Source organism: Rhinichthys klamathensis, unplaced genomic scaffold (genome assembly GCF_029890125.1).
Source record: "Rhinichthys klamathensis goyatoka isolate OS25496 unplaced genomic scaffold, OSU_Roscu_1.1 h1tg000308l_1, whole genome shotgun sequence".
In the NCBI taxonomy this organism is placed as follows: Eukaryota; Metazoa; Chordata; class Actinopteri; order Cypriniformes; family Leuciscidae; genus Rhinichthys; species Rhinichthys klamathensis.
In genome coordinates this window covers 1,216,281-1,242,775 of record NW_026606826.1, presented here as the reverse complement: position 1 = coordinate 1,242,775, position 26,495 = coordinate 1,216,281, and the positions used below count along the sequence as shown (strand labels likewise).

The window sequence follows — 26,495 nt, the reverse complement described above, 5'->3', positions numbered from 1 at the left end:
TATTTTAATAGCTTTAGCTTTATTTTTATAAATAATTTTCAGTGAATAACCATTTAGTTTTGTGTGAGAAAAAGACAAAAAATGCATTCACTTTCATTATATGGAAATGAGTGGACAGGATAAATAATTATGTGGATTTGGAAAAACTGTAAATAATGCAAGTACAAAAATTGATGATTTTATTTTTGGGTGAACTATTCCTGTAAGGGTACAGTAATGCTATTAGATCCCACAGGCACACACACTTAGACAATTATCTTACAAACTACATGGAAGCTATCGGTCTCAGTCCGATCTGAGCTGACCCCCCCTGTGAGACATCCACTCTGATGACTGACAGGCTAATTGGGCTGCTTTTTATACATTCCGAGGACACGACCTGTCCTTTTATGTAAAGAGGCACGTGTCGTGTGTTTTACCATTCTCTCTCTTTCTCCATCTCTCCTCTCTAATACTGGAACTGCCAGTGGCGCTCTCTTGATTAGAGAGACAGGCAGAGTGACATTGGAGCTGGAAAGAGAGAGGCGTTAGAGGATGTCATAGCCTGTCTCGGCCTCCCGGCCACCAGCCGCACTGCAGCCAGAGAGCAGAACATTTTGATGCACACTGCTTGTACAGATGACATAAACTGAAATACACTGCCAGAATGCTGGGCATCAACAGTGCAACCCCTGGAGTACAGCCGAACCCTCGACTGAATCTGTTCCGAGAGACCAGTCACCATTCATACGACAAACACTACTGTTTAAAAGTTTGGGGTCAGTAAGATTTGAAAGACATGTATTCTTTTAATCAGCAAGGATGTATTAAATTGATCACAAATGATCAGCATATCTGAATGATTTCTGAAGGATCATGTGACACTAAAGACTGGAGTAATGGCTGCTAAAAATGTTTTTGTCGTTTTATACTGCTTTTATTGTATTTTTGATCTAATTAATTGATCAAAATTGACCTTGTGTCACAGTCCTCGTCTGCACCTGCCTGTCCCTGTCTGCACTACACTTCCCAGAATCCTCCTTGTCTCCACACCTGAACTCACTCCCTCACTTACCAGCCTGTTCATCGTTATCATCATCTGTGTCACCTGTCTTCACCTTGTTATGTTTGATTTGTACTTGTATTTAGTTCCTTCAGTTTAGTCATTCTTGGTCAGTAGTTAGTCTTACTTATAGTGTTGTGAGTTGTTCTGCCTGTTTGCCTTCTTGTACCTGTTTTTGAGTTTACACTTAGTAAATGTTTGCATTGGAGCTTTTGCCTCAGCCTCCTTCTTCAACCCGCACCACAACCGTGACAGAACTACTGACCAAGAAAAGGAAAAAGAGAATTAGCATGAGGGCAGATCACTGGATTTCCCAGGATGGACGATCACTGGAGGAGTATGTAGAGGTCTATATCAACCTTTATCAGGACGTGAGTAGAGATGAGGAATCTCTCAAGCAGCAATTCTGGAGTGGGATGGACGATCTACTTGCCCAGATGCTGCTGTTGGGAGATCTTCATCTCCCTTTTGTCGAATTCATCGACCACACCTTATGGGTTTGTGGATCCTCCCTCACTGTGGGCCCTGAGTCATGTTCTGCCGAGCCTGAGTCTGAGCTTTTTGACGACCTTCCTGACCTTCTTCCGCCAGAGACCGTCCAGCCAGAGACCGTCCAGCCAGCTCTGGAGGACGCAGTGCTCCTTGTGGGATCCATGGCTGTTGTGTGTGTGTGGGCAGCACACACACTCATTTCAGCCCATGAACCCAGCCCTGAGCTTCCTTCGCCGCCAGTCCCGTCCAGCCCAGAGACCCCTTCGCCGCCGGTCCCGTCCAGCCCAGAGACCCCTTCGCCGCCGGTCCCGTCCAGCCCAGAGACCCCTTCGCCGCCGGTCCCGTCCAGCCCAGAGACCCCTTCGCCGCCGGTCCCGTCCAGCCCAGAGACCCCTTCGCCGCCGGTCCCGTCCAGCCCAGAGACCCCTTCGCCGCCGGTCCCGTCCAGCCCAGAGACCCCTTCGCCGCCGGTCCCGTCCAGCCCAGAGACCCCTTCGCCGCCGGTCCCGTCCAGCCCAGAGACCCCTTCGCCGCCGGTCCCGTCCAGCCCAGAGACCCCTTCGCCGCCGGTTCCGTCCAGCCCCCGTCCAGCCCAGAGACCCCTTCGCCGCTGGTTCCGTCCAGCCCAGAGACCCCTTCACCGCTGGTTCCGTCCAGCCCAGAGACCCCTTCACCGCTGGTTCCGTCCAGCCCAGAGACCCCTTCACCGCTGGTTCCGTCCAGCCCAGAGACCCCTTCACCGCTGGTTCCGTCCAGCCCAGAGACCCCTTCACCGCTGGTTCCGTCCAGCCCAGAGACCCCTTCACCGCTGGTTCCGTCCAGCCCAGAGACCCCTTCACCGCTGGTTCCGTCCAGCCCAGAGACCCCTTCACCGCTGGTTCCATCCAGCCCAGAGACCCCTTCACCGCTGGTTCCGTCCAGCCCAGAGACTTGTAATGACTCTGTCACTCTCCCCATTAATTTTTTGGGGGGGGGGGCCATAGGCCCTCGCCGTGGGCGCCCAAGGACCCACGGCCACCTGAAGGGGCTTCTCCGCCGTGGCCGCCCGAAGGGTCCGCACCGCCATGGCCGCCCGAAGGGTCTCCACCGCCCTGGATGCCCGAGGGTCCGACAGCTCCACCCTGGACGCCCGAGGGTTCGTCTGCTCCGCCCTGGCCACGCCCACGTCCTGCTCCGCCCTGGCCACGCCCACGTCCTGCTCCGTCCTGGCCACGCCCACGTCCTGCTCCGCCCTGGCCACGCCCAAGTCCTGCTCCGCCCTGGCCAAGCCCAAGTCCTGCTCCACCCTGGCCACGCCCACGTCCTGCTCCGCCATGGCCGCCTGGTCCATCCTGGAGTCCATCCTCCTGCACCCGGTCCGCCTTCCCGTCATGGACTCCAGGATGCCCACCCTCCCACCCCTGTTCTAAGGCGTGAGGTCACGCCTACCGGGAGGGGGGAGTAATGTCACAGTCCTCGTCTGCACCTGTCTGTCCCTGTCTGCACTACACTTCCCAGAATCCTCCTTGTCTCCACACCTGAACTCACTCCCTCACTTACCAGCCTGTTCATCGTTATCATCATCTGTGTCACCTGTCTTCACCTTGTTATGTTTGATTTGTACTTGTATTTAGTTCCTTCAGTTTAGTCATTCTTGGTCAGTAGTTAGTCTTACTTATAGTGTTGTGAGTTGTTCTGCCTGTTTGCCTTCTTGTACCTGTTTTTGAGTTTACACTTAGTAAATGTTTGCATTGGAGCTTTTGCCTCAGCCTCCTTCAACCCGCACCACAACCGTGACACCTTGGTGAGCATAATACACTTATTTTAAAAACATTAAAAAAATCTTACTGACCTCAAATTTTTAAATGGTAGTGCACATCACCTAATATTTGCAATTTAAGACAACATATCCATTTCCCTTAGGCATACCTGAATGGTTTCAGTGATGTCCAGTGTATTAAGGCTGTTCTGGGTGATGTCATTCCGAGTGTGGCCATCTTCACTATCATCCATTTCAGAAAAGGAGAGATTAGAGTTATACCCACGCCTCTTTACACCTCCCTGCTCCCTAAAAACAGACAGACAAATAAAATAATTTAATAACAAACATAACTATTTTGTGCTTATACGAGAAAAATGTAAAACAAAACCACCAATTTCTGAGGTTAAACACACATTTATTGTGCTCTAAAGAGATTCAGATTAATTAAGTATGACTGAATATTGTCTTGTGCTCGAGAGCAGCACAATGAGAACCACAGTCTCTGTCCCTGTCTGACTCTCCCACACAGCCAATTACTGCTTTTAGCACTCGGTGTACTAATGTACTCACACGTCCAACTGAAAAAAAAAATACCTGGAGTTAAAAAAAAGCTCATATTCAGACACTCTAAATAATTCATGCCTGGTGGAATTCAGCTATGTCATTGGTTCAGTTATGACATGTTATATCTGAGAATTTGTGCATTATCAATCGATTGATATGAAAAAGCAAAGTACTTATTACCACTGGGCTTATAGAGAAATGTACACATTCAGTACATACATAAACACACCTGTGTAAACATACAGTGTTAAGTAGTAGCCTCACTACAAATGTCCAACATTTTCTGTCGGCTATCATTAGCTCTGTTTAGAATCTGAGCAAGTGATTCCCGTTTTGCAAATAGATAGTTTGAGTCAGTTCTTTCCAATGAATCGTCATGAAGCGGTTTGCAATTTAGTCTAGACAAGATACAGTTTGTATCAGTTTTCACTCTGTAAAACAGTAATGGGAACAAAAAGAGCATTTAATGTGACATTTGCCAGACATGTATTTATTGTCAGAAATTAGTGGTTTTGTTTTATGTTTTTTGTGGGACAAATCAAAAAAATGCTTAGGGAACATTAAAGGGATAGTTCACCAAAAAAAATAACATTCTGTCATCATCCCATGTCATTCCAAAAACCTGTTCGACTTTCTTTTCATCCATGCACCACAGATGAAGAGTTTGGAAGAAAGAAAAAAAAGTAACCAAAAACAGATTTGGTTACCATTGACTTCCACTGTATTGACAAAAAATGGCATTTCTCTTTTATGTTTTCACAGAAGAAAGAATATAGGTCATACAGGTTTGGAACAACATGAGTAAATTATGAAATTTATTTTAATTTTTAGGTGAAAGATTCCTTTGAGCTTCAACACACACACACACACACACACATTTTACATTTTCAAAAAAACTCATTCTGTATGATTTATAAGCTTGTTTCCTCATGGGGACCTCAAGTTAGGTCCCCATGAGTCAGTATGCATTCAGGTTGAAGTCCCCACTGGGATAGAAAGACATGCATACACACACACACACACTGTTCCTAGTTGTTGTCCCCTGATGATGCCTAGATTTAATTTTAGACACTATCTGTAAATGCATCCTAATTTGCCAGCAATAAAGAAGGTCTTTATTAAGTTAAACACCTGGACGTGCAGCTTGTAAATGATTCAGTTCTGCAAGTAAACACATTAGTGACTTTCTCTAGTTTTCAGGTTAGCTTGGGTATTTTCCTTTAATGTAATGGGTAGTTTAGTTTGCAGCACGCGCACGTGCACACACACACACACACACACACACACACACACACACAGCTTACATGTCATGTGCAGCCATAGTCATAAGTTTGAAGTTGATGAAGGGGCTAGAAACCTCAATGAACTGCTCTGGCTTCTGTACAGGGGGTTCTAAAGGGCATAAACATCAGTTTGATCCAACTCAAGCAATTATCATAATAATTACATAAGAAATTAAAACACATATACACATAAAACACACACGTCTTACCCTTGGGTTCATCTGTGATGTTAGTCTGCTTGCGGGGGCGGATGAGTTTCCATTGAGGAATTGGGGGTGCCTTAGGAGGGGCCACCAGGGGGCAGTCTCGAGTGCAGGTGAGCAGCACAGGGTGACTGAAGAGCTGAGAGAGCCCATACTGCCTCAGACTCTCAGACGAATCAGCCTGGAGAACACACCCACCACAATCTTTTTTAGAAGAGAAACTTAATAGCAGATTAGACAGCCATTGCTAATCCAAACAGAGCCAAATATTGCTTGAGACTAAGATAGAGGGAGGGAGAGTACCATTTGGGGCAGGTTTTAAATTAATGAGATTTAGCTAAGTGTGCACAGTGGAGGAGTTATATCAAACAAGCGGAGATATTGGTCTAAACATAATGTTTTTGAAAGAAATCTTTTGTGCTCATCAAGACTTCATTTATTTGATAAAAATACAGTGAAAAAAGTAATATTGTGAAATATTATTACAATTTTAAATAACTGTTTTCTATTTCAATATTTGTTTTATGGATTTTCTTTGATGGTAAAGCTGAATTTTCACCATCATTACTCCAGTCTTCAGTGTCACATGATCCTTTAGAATTTCTTCTAATATGCTGATTTGGTGCTCAGCGTTGAAAACAGTTGTGCTGCTTCATATTTTTGTGAAAACTATTTTTTTTTCAGGATTCTCAGATGAATAGAAAACTACAAAATAACAGCATTTATTTGAAGAAATCTTTTGTAACATTATTAAATGTCTACACTGACACTTTTGATCAATTTAATGCAGCCTTGCTAATAGAAGTATTCATTTCTAATAAAAAAATAAAAATAAAAACTTAATGAATCCAAACTTTTTAACTGTAGTGTGTATAGTACAGATTGAAAAACGTGCTTACCATCCTTGTAAGCACTGAGGTCCTTTTCTCCAGCAGGTGCAAGGGCTGGTAACTGGCACACATTACCATCTGAGGAAGACCAGTGGCTAATTCAGAAAGAAGAAAGAGAGAAACAGCATGTGTGAAGAAGACTAAAAGAATTATACATGAAAGGAGGTGTCATTTTTAGGCCCTCAAAATCTAAGCTGAACTTTTTTTCCAGTTGTCAGACTTCCGTCTCTTTAATGCTTAAAGCATAATCAAATGAATGGAGCGCAATCTTGAATAAGAGGAAGAAAGAACGAGTGGATAGATCAAGGCGTGAGTTTCAAAGACAAAGGCATGAACAGCGAAGAGGGCACTATAATCTGTCAAGCCCTATTTTCCTAATTCACATAGCATTCAAACTTCCAGTGTAGAGGACGGAATAAGAGACACTATATATATATATGGGGTTTAAACTGTATTTAGGCTTGTTCCAAATGTGATATCAGGGCTGCAAACCTCAGAGAAAATAAAAAATAAAATATAATATTAGCAAACCATGGAAAATAAAATGACAAGTCGACAATCCACATTTTCTAGAGGTTAAGCACCACCTTTTACAATTTGTTAAAAAAGGACTTTAAGAGGTGCTGGACCTATTTTGTGTCCTATTCATGGAAAGTGCCATAAATAGAATGAACAGCGATCATGTGTGAGTACGTTTCAATAAGAGATTCCCCTTTAGGCATCGAAGATCTAGGCCACGGTGCCAACGTGATATATGTCAAAGCATGTTATAATTTCCAGCCCATTAATTAGTATCAAACACCCAGAGGGAGTGATAGGATAACAGAGGGGATGGATTCATTATATGGATTAAAGGACCCTATAGATAAGAGGACAGAGCAAACGAAGAATGTTTGTGAAGGATAACAAGAGAGAGAGTGACTTTCAGCAGCAAACATTGCATTATCCCAGTGTAATCTGAACCACTCACTTGCAGAAGCCAATTATCCAAAACAGTCTATCTGAACAGCAAACCATTAGCCTCAATAGACTCATCAAATTGTTAGTCTCCAAAGACCTGTCAGAAAACCATGTTTACATGCACACTGACAATTACACCTTATCACAACAGCACTGAGCTTTTCAAAGCAGGTCGGTGTAAAATTGATGCATATTGTGTATGTCTGAGTGTGTGCATGCCTGATTCGCTGCTCTTTGCTCTCCTTGCATATTTCAGGCGTAAACTGTACAGTAACAGAATTGACAGTGCTCACCCGAGGCCATGCCAGATAATTCAATTCAGATCACACTACCTGAGAGAAAAACACTAGCGCTCTGTTCACAGTCTGACACAAACACACATACAGTTTAACACTGCTGCACACCCTTCTTCTGTGAAAACACAAGCACAGTTATGCACACAGAAACACGTGCACAGTCACAGAAAAGGGGTTGTTTTATTTATTCATGCTCATGATACACATCTGGCAGTGAAGGCTGTGGCACTGACTCCATAATGCATGAACCCGCAGAAGAAGTGATGCATGGAGACGGAAGAGGGTGCTGCTACCTGAAGATGAGTGGTCAGAGGGGGCAAACTGATCCTTATGGGTAATTTTACCCATAATGCCTCACTAAATAGATCACCATCCCTATACGGAGAGCTCAATGCCACATTGGATACAATTTATTATTGTTTTCAGATCGCATATAGAGAGTTTTTGTATGAAAATCAAATATTAAACTACATTGAATAATGTATGGTTATAGGAGAGAAGGGAAAAGAACCATATAAGTACAAGACAACAAAAAAACTGACTTTGATTTGGATGGATAGCTGCACTGGGCTGAATGGTCTTTCTGTCTTTGTTCTTCCTCTTAGCAGACTCTTACAAGAAAAACAGAACATTTTATGTCCACACCTTAAGGATCATCTTTAAAGACCCTATGAATATGACAATTTCAGTTTTCTTTTTTGTACTGACATTGAATATTAAAACGGTTTTATATTATTATTTTTATTATTATTTCATATTTAATTTTTAATTTCAGGTGGCTGTCTATGGGAAAAGGCATCAAAACCACTTTTTAAATCTTGGCTGTCTGAACTCAATACAACCTAACATTGCTGGCTTTCGAGGCCACCTAGGAACCCTTTCTTAATCATCTATCAAATTTCAAGGATAACTGTTTAAATGTTTGATCCTTTTATTGTTTGCATGATCACCACATTGCCCGTGCCCACTGGCCTAGAAATAAATGTATAACATTATAAAATATATGTATAAAACTAATGTAATTCAACAGTTGTAAAATAACCCCTTTGTTTTCTCCTTGTCGTTATCTCCTTGTACTGTTATATATTGCCTTAAATTCAAAATAAAAACATAATATTCACACACACACACAAAAAAAAAATCAAAATACAGGACTATAGAAGGGTCCCCACACTTTCAGATCAAAGAATTTCCATGACTTTTCTATGCTTTTATGATAACTGAATAAGGATTTTCAAAAACTCATTTTATAGAGATCACACGAGTAATGCCAGGGACACACTTAACAACTAGCTGAAACATTCTAAGACTGAACTGAACACACTTACAGACTGTTTCCAACGACTGGAGCAGATTTTAAACACCGACTGAATGCAACTATCTCTGACTAGGCACGTTTAGGCATGATCAGTCCTAAGTATCAAATTACATTCATAATCGGCCTTACAGTCGTTAAGTGTGTCCCTGGCTTAATTTGTAGTCAAAGACATAATTTGAGCATTACCAGAAATTTATATTGACTATAGCAATATCCATGACTTTTTAGAATATTAATAATTTCCATAACTTTCCGTGACAATCACAAACAGCAACTTCTAGCAGAATAAATAATTTGAGCATTACTAGAAAAGTGTATATTGACTACAGAAATGTCCATGTTTTTTTAAGAAATTACAAATTTCCATTAGAGACATTACACATTTCTATTTATTTTCCCAAGACATTAATAAAGAGTACTTTCTAGCCAAATAAATAATTGGAGCATTACCAGAAAAAAATATATTTTCAGGCCCTGAAATCATGCATTTAAAATACCCTAATATCAAATCATAAATATTTGATCATTTTCCAAGAAGAGACTATAACCTTTAAATTTGTATATCTGCTAACCCAGAGATCTTTAACCCTGCTCCTGAGACCTACTGTCCAGGAGAGTTTAGCTCCAACCCTAATCAAAAACACCCGAACAAGCTAATAAAGCTCTACAGGACCATTTGAAAATCACATTAGTGTGAAATTCAGGTGTGCTAAAGCAGGTTAGAAATAAACTTTGCAGGACGGGTCTCAAGGAGTAGGGTTGAAGACCTCTATGCTAAAGGGTTCATTTGGTCAACTTTTAGGAGTGCACTAGCACGGATATGACCTCAAAGCTTTAAAATCAAAAATGTTCATGAGGCCTTCCACTCGCAACAGTTCTATAGTGGTAAAAACATGGCTTCAGATTGATCAAGTGAGGCCCTGTGAATTTCAAGCGCTAAATAGCTATTAATATCCCTACTCTCACTAAATACTGCCATTGTACCAATAAGCCTAGGAACAAAAGGTTACCACTATGCCACTAAACTTCTACACTGCAACATTCAGAATGACAATCTTGTGCATTTCCAATAATCATCATAATTATGTTTTCATTAGCCTCTATATCAACTTACAAAGAGTGTTAGCACAAGGTATCATAGACTGAAAAGTCTCAAATACTTGTTAAACACTTGATATTCTACACCGTTAAACTTAATTGACTTTGAATTCTAAAACCCCATTTTAAAGTTCCATTAAAAAACTCTTAAAGAAAGAGCCATTTGCACAGCAGGCATCTCGCCATATTGATTCTCTCATTTACACTCTCTGCCGGTGTCTTTTAATCAGACATGTCACATATTGTTAAGGGATAAATGACTGATGTGTGTGCGGGTCGGTACCTCTGCTCTGAAGTACTGTGGGAGATTCACTCTTGATCTCGTTCACATTAGAATCTGTTGTCGTGGTCTTCTCCTCTGAGCTCTCTTCCTCCAACTGGAATTGAGGAATATTGTCCCTCAGAAATTCCCAAATTTTCCCTGTATACCAGGATCTAGGAACAACATTAACACATGGAAGATTAGTGTCGAATGTTTTGATTTCCATCTCTTAATTGGGGTTTTACTGTGAACTTATCTAATAATCTCAATTTATTAAGTCTGCGAATAACAAAAGGCTTGAATCAAATTAATGGGCAGTCACAGGGTCAATGGATGAAACTTATAAAGCTTAACAAACAAAGCCTCTGGACTTTCGACCAATCAATAAACGGCAATTAGAGAAAGGCGAGACATGTTCAATTAACTGGTAAGGGGGATCACTAGAGCTTGAATAAAGGTCTAAACCAATAAAAACAAATGCAAACAACAACACACACTCTCATGCTTGTATTCAACTTAAGTATTTAGCCTTCAACAAAGACTACCATTCAAAAGTCTGGTCTGTAAGACTTTTTTTATGCTTTTGAAAGAAGTCTATTATGCTCACCAAGGCTGTACTTATTTAATCAAAACTACAGTAAAAACAGTAATAATGTGAAATATTATAACAATTTAAAATAACTGTTTTATATTTTAATATATTTAAAAGAGATATATATATATATATTTATTTATTTATTTATTTATATATCAGGAGCTTTTACTTTAGCCTCAAGTTCATTGTCACATGATCCTTCAGAAATTATTCTAATACGCTGTACAGACATTTCTGTACAGTTACATTTTGTAGGGCATTATTAATGAATAGACAGTTCAAAAGAACAGCATTTATTTGAAACTATTTGTAACATTATAAATGTCTTTACTGTCACTTTTGGTCAATTTAATGTGTCCATGCTGAATAAAATGTATTTCTTAAAAAAAAAAAATCTTACTGAACCCAAACTTTTAAATGGTCATGTACAGGTCCTTCTCCAAAAATTAGCATATTGTGATAAAGTTCATTATTTTCCATAATGTAATGATAAAAATTTTAAAATTTTTAAAAATTAACTTTCATATATTTTAGATTCATTGCACACCAACTGAAATATTTCAGGTCTTTTATTGTTTTAATACTGATGATTTTGGCATACAGCTCATGAAAACCCAAAATCCCTGTCTCAAAAAATTAGCATATAATGAAAAGGGTCTCTAAACAAGCTATTAACCTAATCATCTGAATCAACTAATTAATTCTAAACACCTGCAAAAGATTCCTGAGGCTTTTAAAAACTCCCAGCCTGTTTCGATACTCAAAACCGCAATCATGGGTAAGACTGCCGACCTGACTGCTGTCCAGAAGGCCATCATTGACACCCTCAAGCAAGAGGGTAAGACAGAAAGAAATTTCTGAACAAATAGGCTGTTCCCAGAGTGCTGTATCAAGGCACCTCAGTGGGAAGTCTGTGGGAAGGAAAAAGTGTGGCAAAAAACGCTGCACAACGAGAAGAGGTGACCGGACCCTGAGGAAGATTGTGGAGAAGGACCGATTCCAGACCTTGGGGGACCTGCGGAAGCAGTGGACTGAGTCTGGAGTAGAAACATCCAGAGCCAACGTGCACAGGCGTGTGCAGGAAATGGGCTACAGGTGCCGCATTCCCCAGGTCAAGCCACTTTTGAACCAGAAACAGCGGCAGAAGCGCCTGACCTGGGCTACAGAGAAGCAGCACTGGACTGTTGCTCAGTTTTGCATGTCATTCGGAAATCAAGGTGCCAGAGTCTGGAGGAAGACTGGGGATAAGGAAATGCCAAAATGCCTGAAGTCCAGTGTCAAGTACCCACAGTCAGTGATGGTCTGGGGTGCCATGTCAGCTGCTAGTGTTGGTGCACTGTGTTTTATCAAGGGCAGGGTCAATGCAGCTAGCTATCAGGAGATTTTGGAGCACTTCATGCTTCCATCTGCTGAAAAGCTTTATGGAGATGAAGATTTCATTTTTCAGCACGACCTGGCACCTGCTCACAGTGCCAAAACCACTGGTAAATGGTTTACTGACCATGGTATTACTGTGCTCAATTGGCCTGCCAACTCTCCTGACCTGAACCCCATAGAGAATCTGTGGGATATTGTGAAGAGAAAGTTGAGAGACGCAAGACCCAACACTCTGGATGAGCTTAAGGCCGCTATCGAAGCATCCTGGGCCTCCATAACACCTCAGCAGTGCCACAGGCTGATTGCCTCCATGCCACGCCGCATTGAAGCAGTCATTTCTGCAAAAGGATTCCCAACCAAGTATTGACTATTGAGTGCATAACTGAACATAATTATTTGAAGTTTGACTTTATTTTTTTGTATTAAAAACACTTCTTTTATTGGTCGGATGAAATATGCAAATTTTTTGAGACAGGAATTTGGGGTTTTCATGAGCTGTATGCCAAAATCATCAGTATTAAAACAATAAAAGACCTGAAATATTTCAGTTGGTGTGCAATGAATCTAAAATATATGAAAGTTTCATTTTTATCATTACATTATGGAAAATAATGAACTTTATCACAATATGCTAATTTTTGGAGAAGGACCTGTATATCCCTGGTAATCTTTGAAAAGTTTATTTTCACTCATCTGCTTGTCCATGTTTTCTAATTTCATGCTGAAAAGTTGTCAAATTGTTTTGCCATCACATGCTACACTGTAAAACAACTTAAAACAATAAGGCATTAACCTATCACATTCAACTTTTTAAGTTAACAACTAATTTGCTCAATTAAAGTAAACTTAAATACTTTTCTTCATGATCTAATGAGTAACAAGTAGTCTTTTGAACTTTAAAATTCTTGTCAAGGCAACCATAGAATGTTTAGCATTTAGCAATGCAAGCAGCTACAATCCCTGTTGTTCATCCCCATGTTTGATTTAAAAAACAAACTACATGACATGAACATTATTTGATTATTAAAACAAGAGGCAAACTTTTTACCCTGTTACGCAAATATACTACAATTAAAAGCAGCAGTGAGAAGCAGCTCAACACACACATCTCAAACATTGTGATGATCAACCAATATTAATTCAGTAAAAATATGAACTCTCAACCATTTGACAGCTAAAGACAGTAATAATAACAACAGCAGCAGCAGCAGCATATTAAGCGAGTAAATGCAAAGCAATAATTAAATGAATAAATGTTTTTTAAAAAGTTACCACATCCCAAATTTTTTCAAGCTGCAGTGCATGCTGAGAAATGGCACAAGATTGTTCAACATAAAATTGTTTGTTCAGATAACCCCATTTGGAAAGTTGGGACAACATTTGGACAAGTTTTGGACAAATACTTGAGAATCTAAGTAAGGTCAACAAAACTTTTGTTCGCAACATGTTTTGAGTATTCTTATTTAGTTCACTCAAGATAAAAATATTATATAATAATAAGATAAACAACTGACTTGAATTACTAAATAATCTCGGTTCAAGATACTTTTTCTTTTCTTCATTTTTTAGAAGAACATGGTTTTCTTGGACTCTCTTGGCTCTCTGATGTTCAGGCAAATATGTGAGCTGTTGGAGTGAGATACGACTCCAAGAAGCTGCAGGGCTGCAACATGAAGTAAATTACCTCAGGAGACCCTACTTTGATAGACACACCAGCCAAGCCTCGAAAAAAAAAATGATAGCACTCTAGAAGATATGACAGCAAGATGTGTCCTCATCTCACCGCAATTTATTTCTCCAAAATACGAGTGTACACTCTCCGAAAATGTGTGTACTGGTCTCTTGAGGAGCCTCTGAAACACGGAAACTCATCAGAGCGTAAATTACAAGACACCATGCCGTGTTTCCCAAAACAGAGCAGATGTGAGAGTTATACTGAGGAAGTGACAACAAACTACAGAGACAGAGTCAAACACTAGAGAAGAGAAAGTTACACGCTAATTTCACAACAACAACATTCCTGCAGTAACTCGATAAAGCCGGAACAGCGGTGAAGGCCAGCCATTTGTTTGCAGAACAACAGCGTAGTGTCTGCAACCCATTTCCTCCTAATAAGGGTGGCATCTGTGCACACTGTGAGGAAAAGAAGGACATTCTGTGGATCGCAAAGCACAGCTTAATGAAGCTTGTTAGCACATACCACAGACAAAGACAAAGCTATAGGCAGAGAGAATGGACTAATAACTATACAACTGAACTAAAAGCTTTCAAAAAAGTGAAAACTTGTAAGACATTACTTATTTTAGTGCATTTTAATAAAGTGAAGAATCCAGTGTTACTATAGTAATGAGTGCTGACTATTGCAAATCCAATCCAATTTACTATAGAAGGTCTTTATTATGTTTCTATGTGTTTTTTTAAGTCGTGATGTAACAGAAGCAGCGACGGATCTTTTCTTCCATATGGTGATGTACATCTGAGTGAAAGTACATTACTGAGAAAGAAAAAAAAAATGTAGGGTGGGGACTTGGTTCTGTCCATCCGTTGTTGATTGGATGGTGCAGTAACTGAATGTGAGCCAAAAATAATTTTTAAATTAAACATATACAGTACATGGATTAATCATTCACAATTAGATTAATAACCTGCATTTATAAAACAGATAAACTGTTTGTCCTGTCCCAGTCTCTCAGGCCTATGAAAAAAAAGCTTATTTAAGTATTTATAAAGCATATCTAAACTGTGATATAATTGTTACATTGTGTACTAACATTAACCGAAGATCAATCTGTAAAGCGATAAAGATGTGCAGACCAAATAATATTCCAAAAAAGGAAGCTGGGCCTCATTTAATCTAGTAATCATAGGGCCATAAATAATTATTTAATGATAATCTGAATAACTTGCATATTAGCCAATAAATTATCATTTATTCTGACTTTTGACTAATTCCCCACAACATTAAAAAACATTGTATGTAAAATAAAAGTATGTAATTTTTTTAAGAGGAAGTGTTTAAAGAGAGCCTCACTTTAAAGGAATGATCTCCGGTATCCATCCAGTGAGACAATGCATGACTGTAAAATCTCCAAACTCTCTCCCAGAGCCTGAGACTGGAATACTGGAAAGAGAAAACCATATCACTATTACACATTAACTGATTACTTGTTAGCCAGACAGCCATACAATGCATACAAATAGGTGTGGGTACATCCTAAAATACCAGAATACCTTTCAATAAAGACTGCATGAATATGCACTCTCAGTTCCAGTTCCAGTTCCATTGTGTCATTTCAGACATTGATCTGTGCATGTCTATGAGTGTAAGTGTGTGTGACCTCTTGCTCTCTTTCTCTGAAGAAACCAGATGGCTGATGCTCTAATTGTGCCTCACGGGATGCTGTATTCAACCAGTCCAGCAGCTATTAATTATCTGCACGATTTCACTGTTCATCTTCACGCAAAGAACCATTCCATCATTATCACTGCCACACAAGAGCGCAAGCACACTTCAAACAGGATGTACAGTGGCTTCAGGTGAGTCACGACTGTGATCACTTTAGAGCCAAACCTTGGCAGTAATGAATTTTACAGCATGTATATGTTTTAATTGTGAATTGCCCTCTGGAAGCACACCATTGTGCTTTTTGTTTCCTGAACATTTTATTTCGAACCATAAATAATTAACTGGCTCAGAGATGGTTCATTTCCTAAGCTATATAAAACTTTTACACCATGAAAAAAATGAGTCCACTCTTTCATTCTTCTGGGATGCACAAAACTTATGCTAAATAAATTCTGGGAATAATGTACTTGTTCCTTTGCATGCAATAAATGGAGACTGCCGTTTCAAAAAAGGATGCTAAAGCCAATCAAAATATCATAAGAGTGGCCCATTTTAACCAAGCTTTCTGTGATGAGCAGACTGAAATTTATGTTGTTACTCACTAATAAACCTCCACTGCGGTAAGCTATTCTAGTGTCAAGTCGAGAACCTGGTAAGTCCGATTTGTGAATCAATCATGGTTTTGTGAACTAATTCAACCGATTATTTGACAATTTAAACACGTATTGTTTGAATTAAGTTTAAAAATACTCACTCAGTACTGGCCACCTTTAGTATACCCTTAGCCAACAGCATGGGCCAAAGCTCTGATTGGTTTGTAGTAGCAGGAAGCAACAGGTTATCATCTTTGTCAAATGGTAACATGTCATCAACAGTAATCTTCCTCCAACTTCCCTAAAAAAGCAGAAGACAATTATAAAAAATACATCCACTATCATTAATGAGACAGTAAAATATCTCAGATAAACTCAGTAAAAGTTTATCATACAATGGCACATTCCATCTGGATAGATTGTTAATAGTCAGATTTGTGTGACTCAACATTCGTTAAATAACATTTATTCACTCATGGACGTGCTGTATATAAGTAAATATAACAAAGTAATAAATGAATTACATTTTTAATGATCTCACCATCAAACTCATCTCAATACACACAAAACCAAAGGTGCATCAATCAGAACTCAAATGAGCCTTTAAAGTCCATGGTTCATTAGTGTGCATTTTGTACACAGTAAAATGAGCAGTGAAAATGCTGTGATAAACATCAAACTCGTAATGGAGTTATATTAAAGAGAGTGATCTAAGAATATCAGTCAGCAACAAAATAACTATTGCCCAGCACATAGGCCTTATCTGAAATCCTCTTGTACTTGAGAGAGCGCTACTTTACTATTCTTTGATATCACCTGTTAAACAAATCATTGTTACCAGCGTGCAGGTCAGTCTTTGCTCATTTAGTAATAGAAGCCGTTAAGATAAATAAAATAAAAAGAAATTCTCGGTTGTCTGTGACCAGAGGATAGAGCAGTCACGGCTCTACCAAGTCTCTTGGCTCCCTGATAAGCATGTGTTCTCACTTAATCACTGCCTTAAGGACACAGTGTCCTTCTAGCAGGAGAATGTGAACAAATGCTACAATAGGTATAGCATATTTGGCAATTTTGTGTATCACCATGCAGAACCTCTCATTCATTAAAGATCCTTTTGTATTCCAAAGATTAACTAAATTTGTGGTTTTGAAATTTGGGGAGTTTATGAAATTTCATTTTTTTTTGCTGAACTATTTCTTTAATTATTCCAGGGGGGGGGGGGGGTTCAATGGAGAACATTACTAAGTTTTCATTGAATTCTTGTAACAAAACTATTCTAGTTATTCAGCTGTAAAAGAAACACAAAGCTGAAAAGAAATGCAGTGAATGTTGTTCACAACAGGTTTTCAATAAAAACATTTAATATGGTGTCTATACTTAACCTGAACTTACCATCCAGTAGAGTTTAATGACATACTTCCCATAGGTATTATAGAGGGGCATGTGATCCGTCTCTGCTTTACAAAGGGAGTAGATGTGTTCCCAGGGTCTCCAAAGGTTGGGAACTGTTTCCATCGAGACGGCCTTGTCCTCTCCTGTGTTGCAGACTTTCCATAGAATGTAGAACTCACTAATGATCCATCGAATAAGCTGTGAAATCAGCGTGCAGGGCGAGGAGTGACCCAGTGTAAGTTAATGCCAACTAAACGAATCATTTTTTGTTCTAATCAGTAACGCAAGCCATCAGAAGTAATTTAATGACTCACCTCACTTGAGAGTAAATGCTCATTTGCTGAGGTGAGGTCAAAGGTAGATTTATTTTCCACCACAACAGGAGTCTGTTTTAAAGGACAAGATACATATAATGTCAGTTCCTGAAGATCTACCTTGATGAGTTTAGTTTTCTACTCTAATTAAATGCAAACTCAAAACAAAGCTAAAGCAAGTTCAACCTAGTTGTCTTTTTGTTTACAATATATATGAAATATACACTATCGTTCAAAAGTTTTGGGGTCAGTAATATACATTTTTAAAGAAATTAACACTTTTATGCAATGATTAATTAAATGGCAAAGTGACAGTAAAGATTTTTACATTGTTAACAAATAAAAATGGTTATAAAAATATAAAATGTATATAATTAAAAATAATTATTCCACAGTATAGTTTTTCAAAAATATTTCAGAAATGTTTCTTGAGCAGCAAATCATCATATTAGAATAATTTTTAAAGGAACATGTGACACTGAAGACTAGAGTAAATGTATATTAAAATCAAATAACATCAAAATGATCAAATGAAGCCTTGGTTTAAGCCCGTCTAAATCGGTCCAATGGCGGTATCCGATAGAACGGGTGAAGGTCTCTGCGCGTTACTGTCTTTCCGCGTGCCAAAGTAATTTAATTCTAATTAAACTTATCTGACTCCATTGTATCACGACCTCGAATTTAGATTAGATTGCCAATTGGTTATTGGTCAATTATATAATAGTTTAGTAATACATTTGATTGTTCTATTTAACTCTTTACTTTATATTTTACTCGTTCATTAGAAATCTATGTCGCTCAGAGGTCCTAAAGCCTTCTGTTTAACGCGGGTTTCACGATCACAAGCAAGGCAGTTTTCGGTCAATAAACAGAGGTAATTGGCTAAATACCTGAGATGGTCGCATTCACGCTTACACAATCAAAGATACTTTGGTATAGCCCCCATGATTTCCATTACACGAGAGTAGATGTTAAAACTTCATGCTGATTTGTACTCGGCTTTCGCCAAGATAAGCACAAACTAAGACGTAGCTTTACAGTAACCTATGCTTCTCCATCCATTTACGCTTCTTTCCATATGGTGATGTGAATCTCCTTCTGTCAGGCGTTAATGGCTGCAGTGTACTTGGCGCGTCAGCACACACAACGGCTGCAACCACAGTGCGGTCTCCCCAGTGGACCAGCATGACAACCGTCTGGATTGAGCCGAGTAGGGGACATCTCTAGGGTCTTCAAGTGGGCACCTTCCGTCCTCAGTGTTTCGTCGACTAGCCCACGACACCTCAAGAGGGCTCGACAGTGACTCTGGCGTCCCAGAGTCACCCCCCTCCGTCCCCCACTCAACTCAGCCCAGCTTACTGACCTTTACATCCCTCCTGCTGCTGAGGTTGTTCCTTCCTCGTAGTTCACATGTGACCTAACCCCAATCTCACAATCTCTCCGCAACCCAACCATACGCGCCAACCCGTTTGACTAAGGCTGTCGAGCCCCACTGTCGTCATTAATGCAGTTTCAGTGGCAACGGTTCCGTATGGCATACTACCTACAGCAAAACACGATATCTGCCCAAACACCAACCCTCATTCACGCAATATACACAGGAACGTAATAACTGTAATTACTATGCAAACTATACAAATAAACCAACAGACTCTTCGAGTTTTTCAAGAATTCTACGAAACCGTAGCGTGGCGGCCTGTACACAGCCAGCCAGAATATTTCCGTCTCAATCACAGCCAGTTGCTGCTCCTCTCTGCTGCTTCAGATAAGTTCTTTACTGTGCGACAACTCTTGGCCACTGAATCCGACGTCTCCGAGGAACCGGGTTGTAGAGTGTGCCACAAATCCTCGACAGCCCACTTCCACTGGATAAACCTGGACGATGAGCATACCGCAGTTTCTTCCTCTCATATGCCTCATCTACCGCATCCTCCCATGGCACTGTTAACTCTATCAGTTGAACAATGCGTGCTGATCCAGACCACAAAACAATATCTGGTCGGAGGTTAGTCTCAGGTGGAAAAATAAGCTGTTGATCAAGATCAGCCAGCATTTTCCAGTCCCTAGCAGCTTCCCATGGAATTGCATACACTTGAATTTAAGGTAACGTTTACTTCAGGCAGAGGTATGGCCACTACTACAGATATAAGTCAACCAACTTTACTTCTCTTATAATAGCTTTGGATTGGCTATGCCGTGGTTTCCCACGTACACTTATCTAAAGTAACATTAAATTAAAACAGAGGTAACTAAGACACACTCAAATTTAGGTTGGTCAAGCAGCATTTTTGCTGCCCTAAACAGAAATTCACTTCTTGTCTTTGCAAACCAAGTACACTTGAATTAGCGCCAAACATTAGTCGTCACTAATCTGACGCAGTCTTGCGGTAACATACGAATCCGTTTAATCTACTTGGGAAAACCATTTCAGAGTCAGTCAGAATAAAATCAAATGTAACAATTTATTATGTCAGGTAAATGTATTATGCCAATTTCATAATCAGTTCAAAGATAATAAATACAAAACATCAAATGCTCTGGAATAAAGAGAAAACATGCAAACCTGACATTAGAAAATCAACCAGACTGCCCGGCATTTTCTAATTTCTCAATTCTTACGTGACTCCTTTCAAAAACATTAAAAAAACTTAACCCCAAACTCAGTGTGATTATTTGAGATTGCACCATAAAACAGCTAAATCTAACTGAACAATGATTATTGAAAGTGATTATAGTTTTGCTCACTTGGTCTATTATAAATATTAAAATTTGTGTCACTTGAGAAATTTCTCCCATTTTCCAAATGTTTTCTTCCCACTACTGTCACAGATCATCTCTGAGGGACATGAATATTTGCTTCCATGAATTTTTGATAATCTTCTGTAAGTGGACTTTTAATTACATGTAAATCGAAGGCTCTTAGTATCACTCACATACTAGGAGAGAAGAATCGCAGCTATCATCTTTTTATCCCAATTGTTGCCATGGAAATGACAACAGAGCTGACCTTCATTCGTTCTCTCAATTAAACATCTTAAATACAGCTAGTCAGATGGCAAAAAATAATTGGTTTTAGAGCTCTAGTGCCTAGTCTTGATTGCCTTGTGAATTCTCTGCTTGTTGTGACTTTTTAGCATCCCATGACTTGCCTAGACTCATCAAAATGGAGAAATAATTGTAAAATGTTCTGCTAGGCATGAGGTAATTTAAATCACAACCCAAACATGATATGAAAGCAGCATAAACAGATTTCATCAATTAAGCTCGGCATTAAGGATAAGACTGGATTTTCCCAAAAACATGCAATTAAAAGAGCAGGGTGAACACAAATACGTGTTATTTGGTCATAAATATGTCAGATCAACTAGTACTTCACATTGTACACAAACAATAATAAAGTACAATTGAAAAGTCTGTTATGTTAACGTTATGTTGTTTACAAACTCTGTTTAACTTTACCTACCCAGGATAATGCAGTTCCATCAAGTTTGTTGGACCTGCTAGTGATGATAATCACTTCTGTGGCTAATGAAAAACTCTTACCTTATTAAGTATGTACTCTGAAGGACGTTTCCAAGTGTGTACTCTCAAGGAGGCAGGAAGTTCAACCTTCCCTTCTGGATCGTCAAAGAGCTGTTGACAATGTTGTTACATAAAAGGCTCAGTATGGGCTTAGATTCACAATCAAATGGGAAACCAAATACAAAAAGTTAATAAAAAACACTGATCAAATTGCAGAGTGCATGGTGCCAGCCACTCTGACTCATCAATTGCAAAGCTACATCTCTCAAGCCAAGCAGTTTGCTGAAACAGATTTCTACTCTTACCAATGGACCAACATTGACATTTTATGAAAAACATTGAGCCGAATTGTTGTTCAATTCATGAATACTCACCTTGTTCTCCTTAGAGGCTTTAGTTGCATCCCATTTCTCTGCATTGACCTCAGTGTCGCTCCACTCCGGCCAGAGAGAGATGAGAATCTTCTTTAGTTCTTCAGGGCTTTCTGATGCACTGATCACTGAAGATGCTCTAGAGACAGTGCTTTGGTTTTTTAATGTAATCTATTAAAATGTATCACCATTTAACATAATAATTTCATTATTGGTACTTACAAGGTAAGCATTTGAATTTGCATATTGACTCAGTCATGACTGGTCTTTTCGATTATTATTATTATCTATCTTTAATCTACTATCATGCTATCTCTTACTTTAATTCCAAACACTGGTATTTTCTCAGGAAATGCAAATTGAATTCAATTTAAGGGGAAACACCCCAGGTGAATAGGCGGAAAAAAATAACTAATAGATCAGCATGAAACTTCCCCAGGTGATTACTGACATTAAGACAAATATCTTTTGTATTACAAGTTTTTAGAATATTTATGTTTAAATATGCAAATTAGGGTTATCTCATTAAATATGGACTCATTTGCATATATTTCCAGAAGAGAAATCTGAACATTGGATAAAGCCAGATTCAAAATTCTTGTTTCATTTTGTTGACATATTAGACTCCATTAATCAGAAAAAACTGTCAACAGCCATAAAAAAAAAAAAAAAATTCGCCCTGTTATTAGGTATAAAATGTTGTATAAATCAGAATCTGAATGATAGCCTATATGAACAAACCCCTCTGTAAAAACCTTAAAGGGGTCATATAATGGAACATGCACTTTTACAAGTTGATTGTACTGAAATATGTGTTGGCAGTGCCTGTACACAGCCATCATATAATGATAAAAATCCATCCAGTGGTTTTGTTTTAATCTCCTTATATGTTTTCCCCTGCCTCAAATCGAGCCGTTCGAGCCTGTGACGTCACAAGCTCGCACGCCCCTCCCACGATTGTTGATTGACAGAAGGGTTTCAACACAGACCCGCCCTCGCTCGTGAGCTAGCTGTCAATCATAGTCCGCACGGACCGGCGCGGTCATTGTTGATATGCTGGAGCACTGTCTATGAGCAGAATGGCGTCTAAGCGATTGTGGTGTTCTGTTCTTGGGTGTAATAACGAACAAAGCAGTAATTTTAATGTTCCTAAATCCGAACCGCCGAAGACGCAGTGGCTGAGTTTGTTTTCGATGGGAATATTCCCCACGAGCAACGTCAATGCTCTCATGTTTGCGCGAATCATTTCACACACCAGACTGCTTTATAAACGAGGGTCAGTATAAAGCTGGATTTGCTAAGAAGCTGCTCCTGAAAGGATCGGTACCATCTATTCGTGTTCCTGCTGCTGCTCCAGAAGAACTGAAGTGAGTGTAACGTTTTATTAAACTTTATATTAATATTTATATTAATCCTTGTAAATCGCTAGCTGCACGCTTCACAATGAATGCGTCTAAGGTTTACACTCAGGGTACATTACGGCATGTTTTCTATGTATGACGTTCTCAATATAATGCATAATCCCACGTTTATACTGAACAACGTGTTGGTTATTGTGTTATTGTGTTACAAACGGTGTACGCCAGAGCCGGCTCTGGTGTACGCATAGAACAGAGAGGCGGAGTCAGCAAAGCTCATGATCATTTAAAGTCATATACACTGAAACGGCGTGCTGAAAACAGAGCTGTTTTTTTACCAGGTAAAATAAGTGTTTTCTTACAATACTAATGAGAATTTTTATTTAAAGTATATTACAAACTTTTAATTTAGACCCTAAAGAATCATATTAGCTTGTACAAAAATGGCATTATATGACCCCTTTAAGAATATACACTCACCTAAAGGATTATTAGGAACACCATACTAATACTGTGTTTGACCCCCTTTCGCCTTCAGAACTGCCTTAATTCTACGGGGGCATTGATTCAACAAGGTGCTGAAAGCATTCTTTAGAAATGTTGGCCCATATTGATAGGATAGCATCTAGCAGTTGATGGAGATTTGTGGGATGCACATCCAGGGCACGAAGCTCCCGTTCCACCACATCCCAAAGATGCTCTATTGGGTTGAGATCTGGTGACTGTGGGGGCCATTTTAGTACAGTGAACTCATTGTCATGTTCAAGAAACCAATTTGAAATGATTCGAGCTTTGTGACATGGTGCATTCTCCTGCTGGAAGTAGCCATCAGAGGATGGGTACATGGTGGCCATAAAGGGATGGACATGGTCAGAAACAATGCTCAGGTAGGCCGTGGCATTTAAACGATGCCCAATTGGCACTAAGGGGCCTAAAGTGTGCCAAGAAAACATCCCCCACACCATTTGAAAATGAAAATCCCAGTAACTGAGCAGATTGTGAAATACTCAGACCAGCCCGTCTGGCACCAACAACCATGCCACGCTCAAAATTGCTTAAATCACCTTTCTTTCCCATTCTGACATTCAGGCCCCGTTTACACGATGGGAAAACGCAGACATTTCTCTGCGTTTTGCCCTCTCATTTACACGATTTTTGCCGTTTTTATCACAGAAAACGATTATTTCTAAAAACTCCGGCCAAAGTGGAGATTTCTGAAAACGCCGGTTATGTGTTGCCGTGTAAACTGGGAGAAACGGGGTTTTAGGTTCTCTCTTGTCGATTCTGAGGATTTTGATTGGCTTGCATGGCTTTATCCTTCTCCCTACACTGCCGCCCATAGGTTTGGCATAGTTATGATGCCGCTCGACGGCATATTTATGCGGGTGTGTGCACGATGTTATTTTTGAAAACGGAGAGGGGGAAAATATTCGTTTCTCTAAATACCCGGCTATGTGTAAACGTAGCCTCAGTTTGGAGTTCAGGAGATTGTCTTGACCAGGACCACACCCCTAAATGCATTGAAGCAACTGCCATGTGATTGGTTGATTAGATAATTGCATTAATGAGAAATTGAACAGGTGTTCCTAATAATCATTTAGGTGAGTGTAGATAGGAATACAACTGGAAAGTTTGGTGTAAGTGCTGCTGAAGTGGATATTTCTGGCTCAGAGTATGGAAAATAGCCCAAAATCTCAAAATTGACCAGTGAAAAAAAACTATGTTTTTGCATGCGTGTCTCCCCTTAATGCAATTTTATTTTATAGCAGGAGTGAAACATTAATGGAACTATGTCATTAACCTATGTTTGACCCATTGACCTAAATGCAAAGAAAATGTAAAGTATGCCTGTTGTTGATGTTGTTAATGTAAAAAATACAAAAATACTCAATTTAGTGTTAGGCAACCATAAAAGCCACAAGAAAAATGCAATAAATTAACTTGCCAAACACAAATGATGTAACGTTAACGTTATGTTGTTGTCAAATTCACAACTGGCAAAACAATCCGTAACCACCTCCATATTAAAACAAACAACTCCTGTAAGCTAGGACAAACATAATAGAGTCAAGATATAAGGCGAAATAAAGGTTTTATTATTTATATCATCTGTGATTGATCTATATTATTGAAATATTTCGATGCCATCAACATAGGATGTTTGTATTAGCTGCTAACAAATCTCAAGTCAATTCTTACTCTTTTTTGGGAGATTGTTGTCCAGGCGAGGAAGCGACGAGGCTGGATGAGGACGCCTTTTTCTTGGGTGTCTTCGACATTGCAACTGTATGTAGGCCTTGTTTCTAATCTAAGAGTTCATGGTTTGAAGGAACACTTGGCTGAATAAATCACGGAAAATAATGATGAATAGGAAGCGATGGCCAGGGTGAGACTGTTTGCAGCGGGGAAAGTTTGCCATGTTGCTAGGCGACAGGATCGCTGGGGATTGCCGACAGCTCGAGCGCAGAGCTTTATAATCACCTCGCGCCAATGAACTCCTCCTGAGTCCTGACCTCTTTAAACAAACTCTTATGTCTATCTACTGTCGTTTAGCGACACGAAGACAGACTAGTTTCTCTCTTCTTCTTTGTTGTTGTTTTACGGCAGTCGGCATCCATAATGTTGCATTACAGCTGCCATTATAGTTTCTCTTTTCTTTTGAACAGTTCTTTTCAAAGAAAGAACCGCTTCCAAAAAGCCAAATCAGCTTTTACGTCACAACGTAATTACATCATCACGCGACACCTTACATATTTTTCTTTTTAAAAATTCACTATTCATTTTGTTTCTTTGATTTAAATAAATTGAAACCATCGGTTTAATTCAAATTCATTTGAGTTGAGTCATTTCTCTACTCACGTTCGAATTAAACGGTTCTCAGTTCAGAGTTGTTTACCGATTAATTGAAAAGATCCGACTTAAAAGAATTTGTTCAGGAATCGGGCTTATTAAAAGCCCATACGTCGGAAATTTGTGAAATCGATGGCACTCCACTGAAGCAACGTGCAAATAGGCTATTAAAATATAGATTCCTATTTCTTATCATACAAAGCTCATCCTCAACCTTGAGATGACTTCGGCAATTTATATTTCATCATAATAATAATGTGACTTTTGTTAGAATTTTGAATTTATGGCGCATTTTCTCATATTTATTGAGCATACAAAGAAAAACCCATGAACATGTAAAACGTTTTATTTTATCAGAAATTGATACTTCAACAAATGTTGGTTTGCAAACTTGACAGAAACGGTCCAGGTCCAGCATATTAAAATGTGTATTTGCCTTCAGTTCATTGAATAAAGCCATGGACAGAGCAAGTGCTCAGATCCCTCATTCAGTACCAATTAAAAAACAATTAACGTAAACATATTTTAACATTATCATGTACAAGCCTGAGGAAACCCAACATGAACCACAAATATCCATATAGCCCCATGATTCTTTGGCCTATATGGCCCGTTAGAAGACCTATTC

At 39.4% G+C, this 26,495-nt stretch overlaps 1 protein-coding gene across 1 annotated transcript in view; it reads right to left on the bottom strand.

The window, feature by feature from the left end:
• adgb (androglobin) overlaps positions 1–25,880 on the bottom strand; it is a 50,631-nt gene extending 24,751 nt beyond the window's left edge. The window contains exons 1-12 of the mRNA XM_056270769.1: positions 25,217–25,880; positions 21,663–21,798; positions 21,310–21,399; positions 17,767–17,838; positions 17,453–17,650; positions 16,222–16,361; positions 15,153–15,242; positions 10,171–10,322; positions 6,225–6,310; positions 5,332–5,506; positions 5,144–5,231; positions 3,443–3,581 (exon numbers count right to left, since the gene is read on the bottom strand). Coding sequence (XP_056126744.1) covers positions 3,443–3,581; positions 5,144–5,231; positions 5,332–5,506; positions 6,225–6,310; positions 10,171–10,322; positions 15,153–15,242; positions 16,222–16,361; positions 17,453–17,650; positions 17,767–17,838; positions 21,310–21,399; positions 21,663–21,798; positions 25,217–25,296 — 1,446 coding nt within the window. The 5' untranslated portion in view covers positions 25,297–25,880. The remainder of the gene's footprint in view (positions 1–3,442; positions 3,582–5,143; positions 5,232–5,331; positions 5,507–6,224; positions 6,311–10,170; positions 10,323–15,152; positions 15,243–16,221; positions 16,362–17,452; positions 17,651–17,766; positions 17,839–21,309; positions 21,400–21,662; positions 21,799–25,216) is intronic.
• Positions 25,881–26,495: the final 615 nt, after the last annotated feature.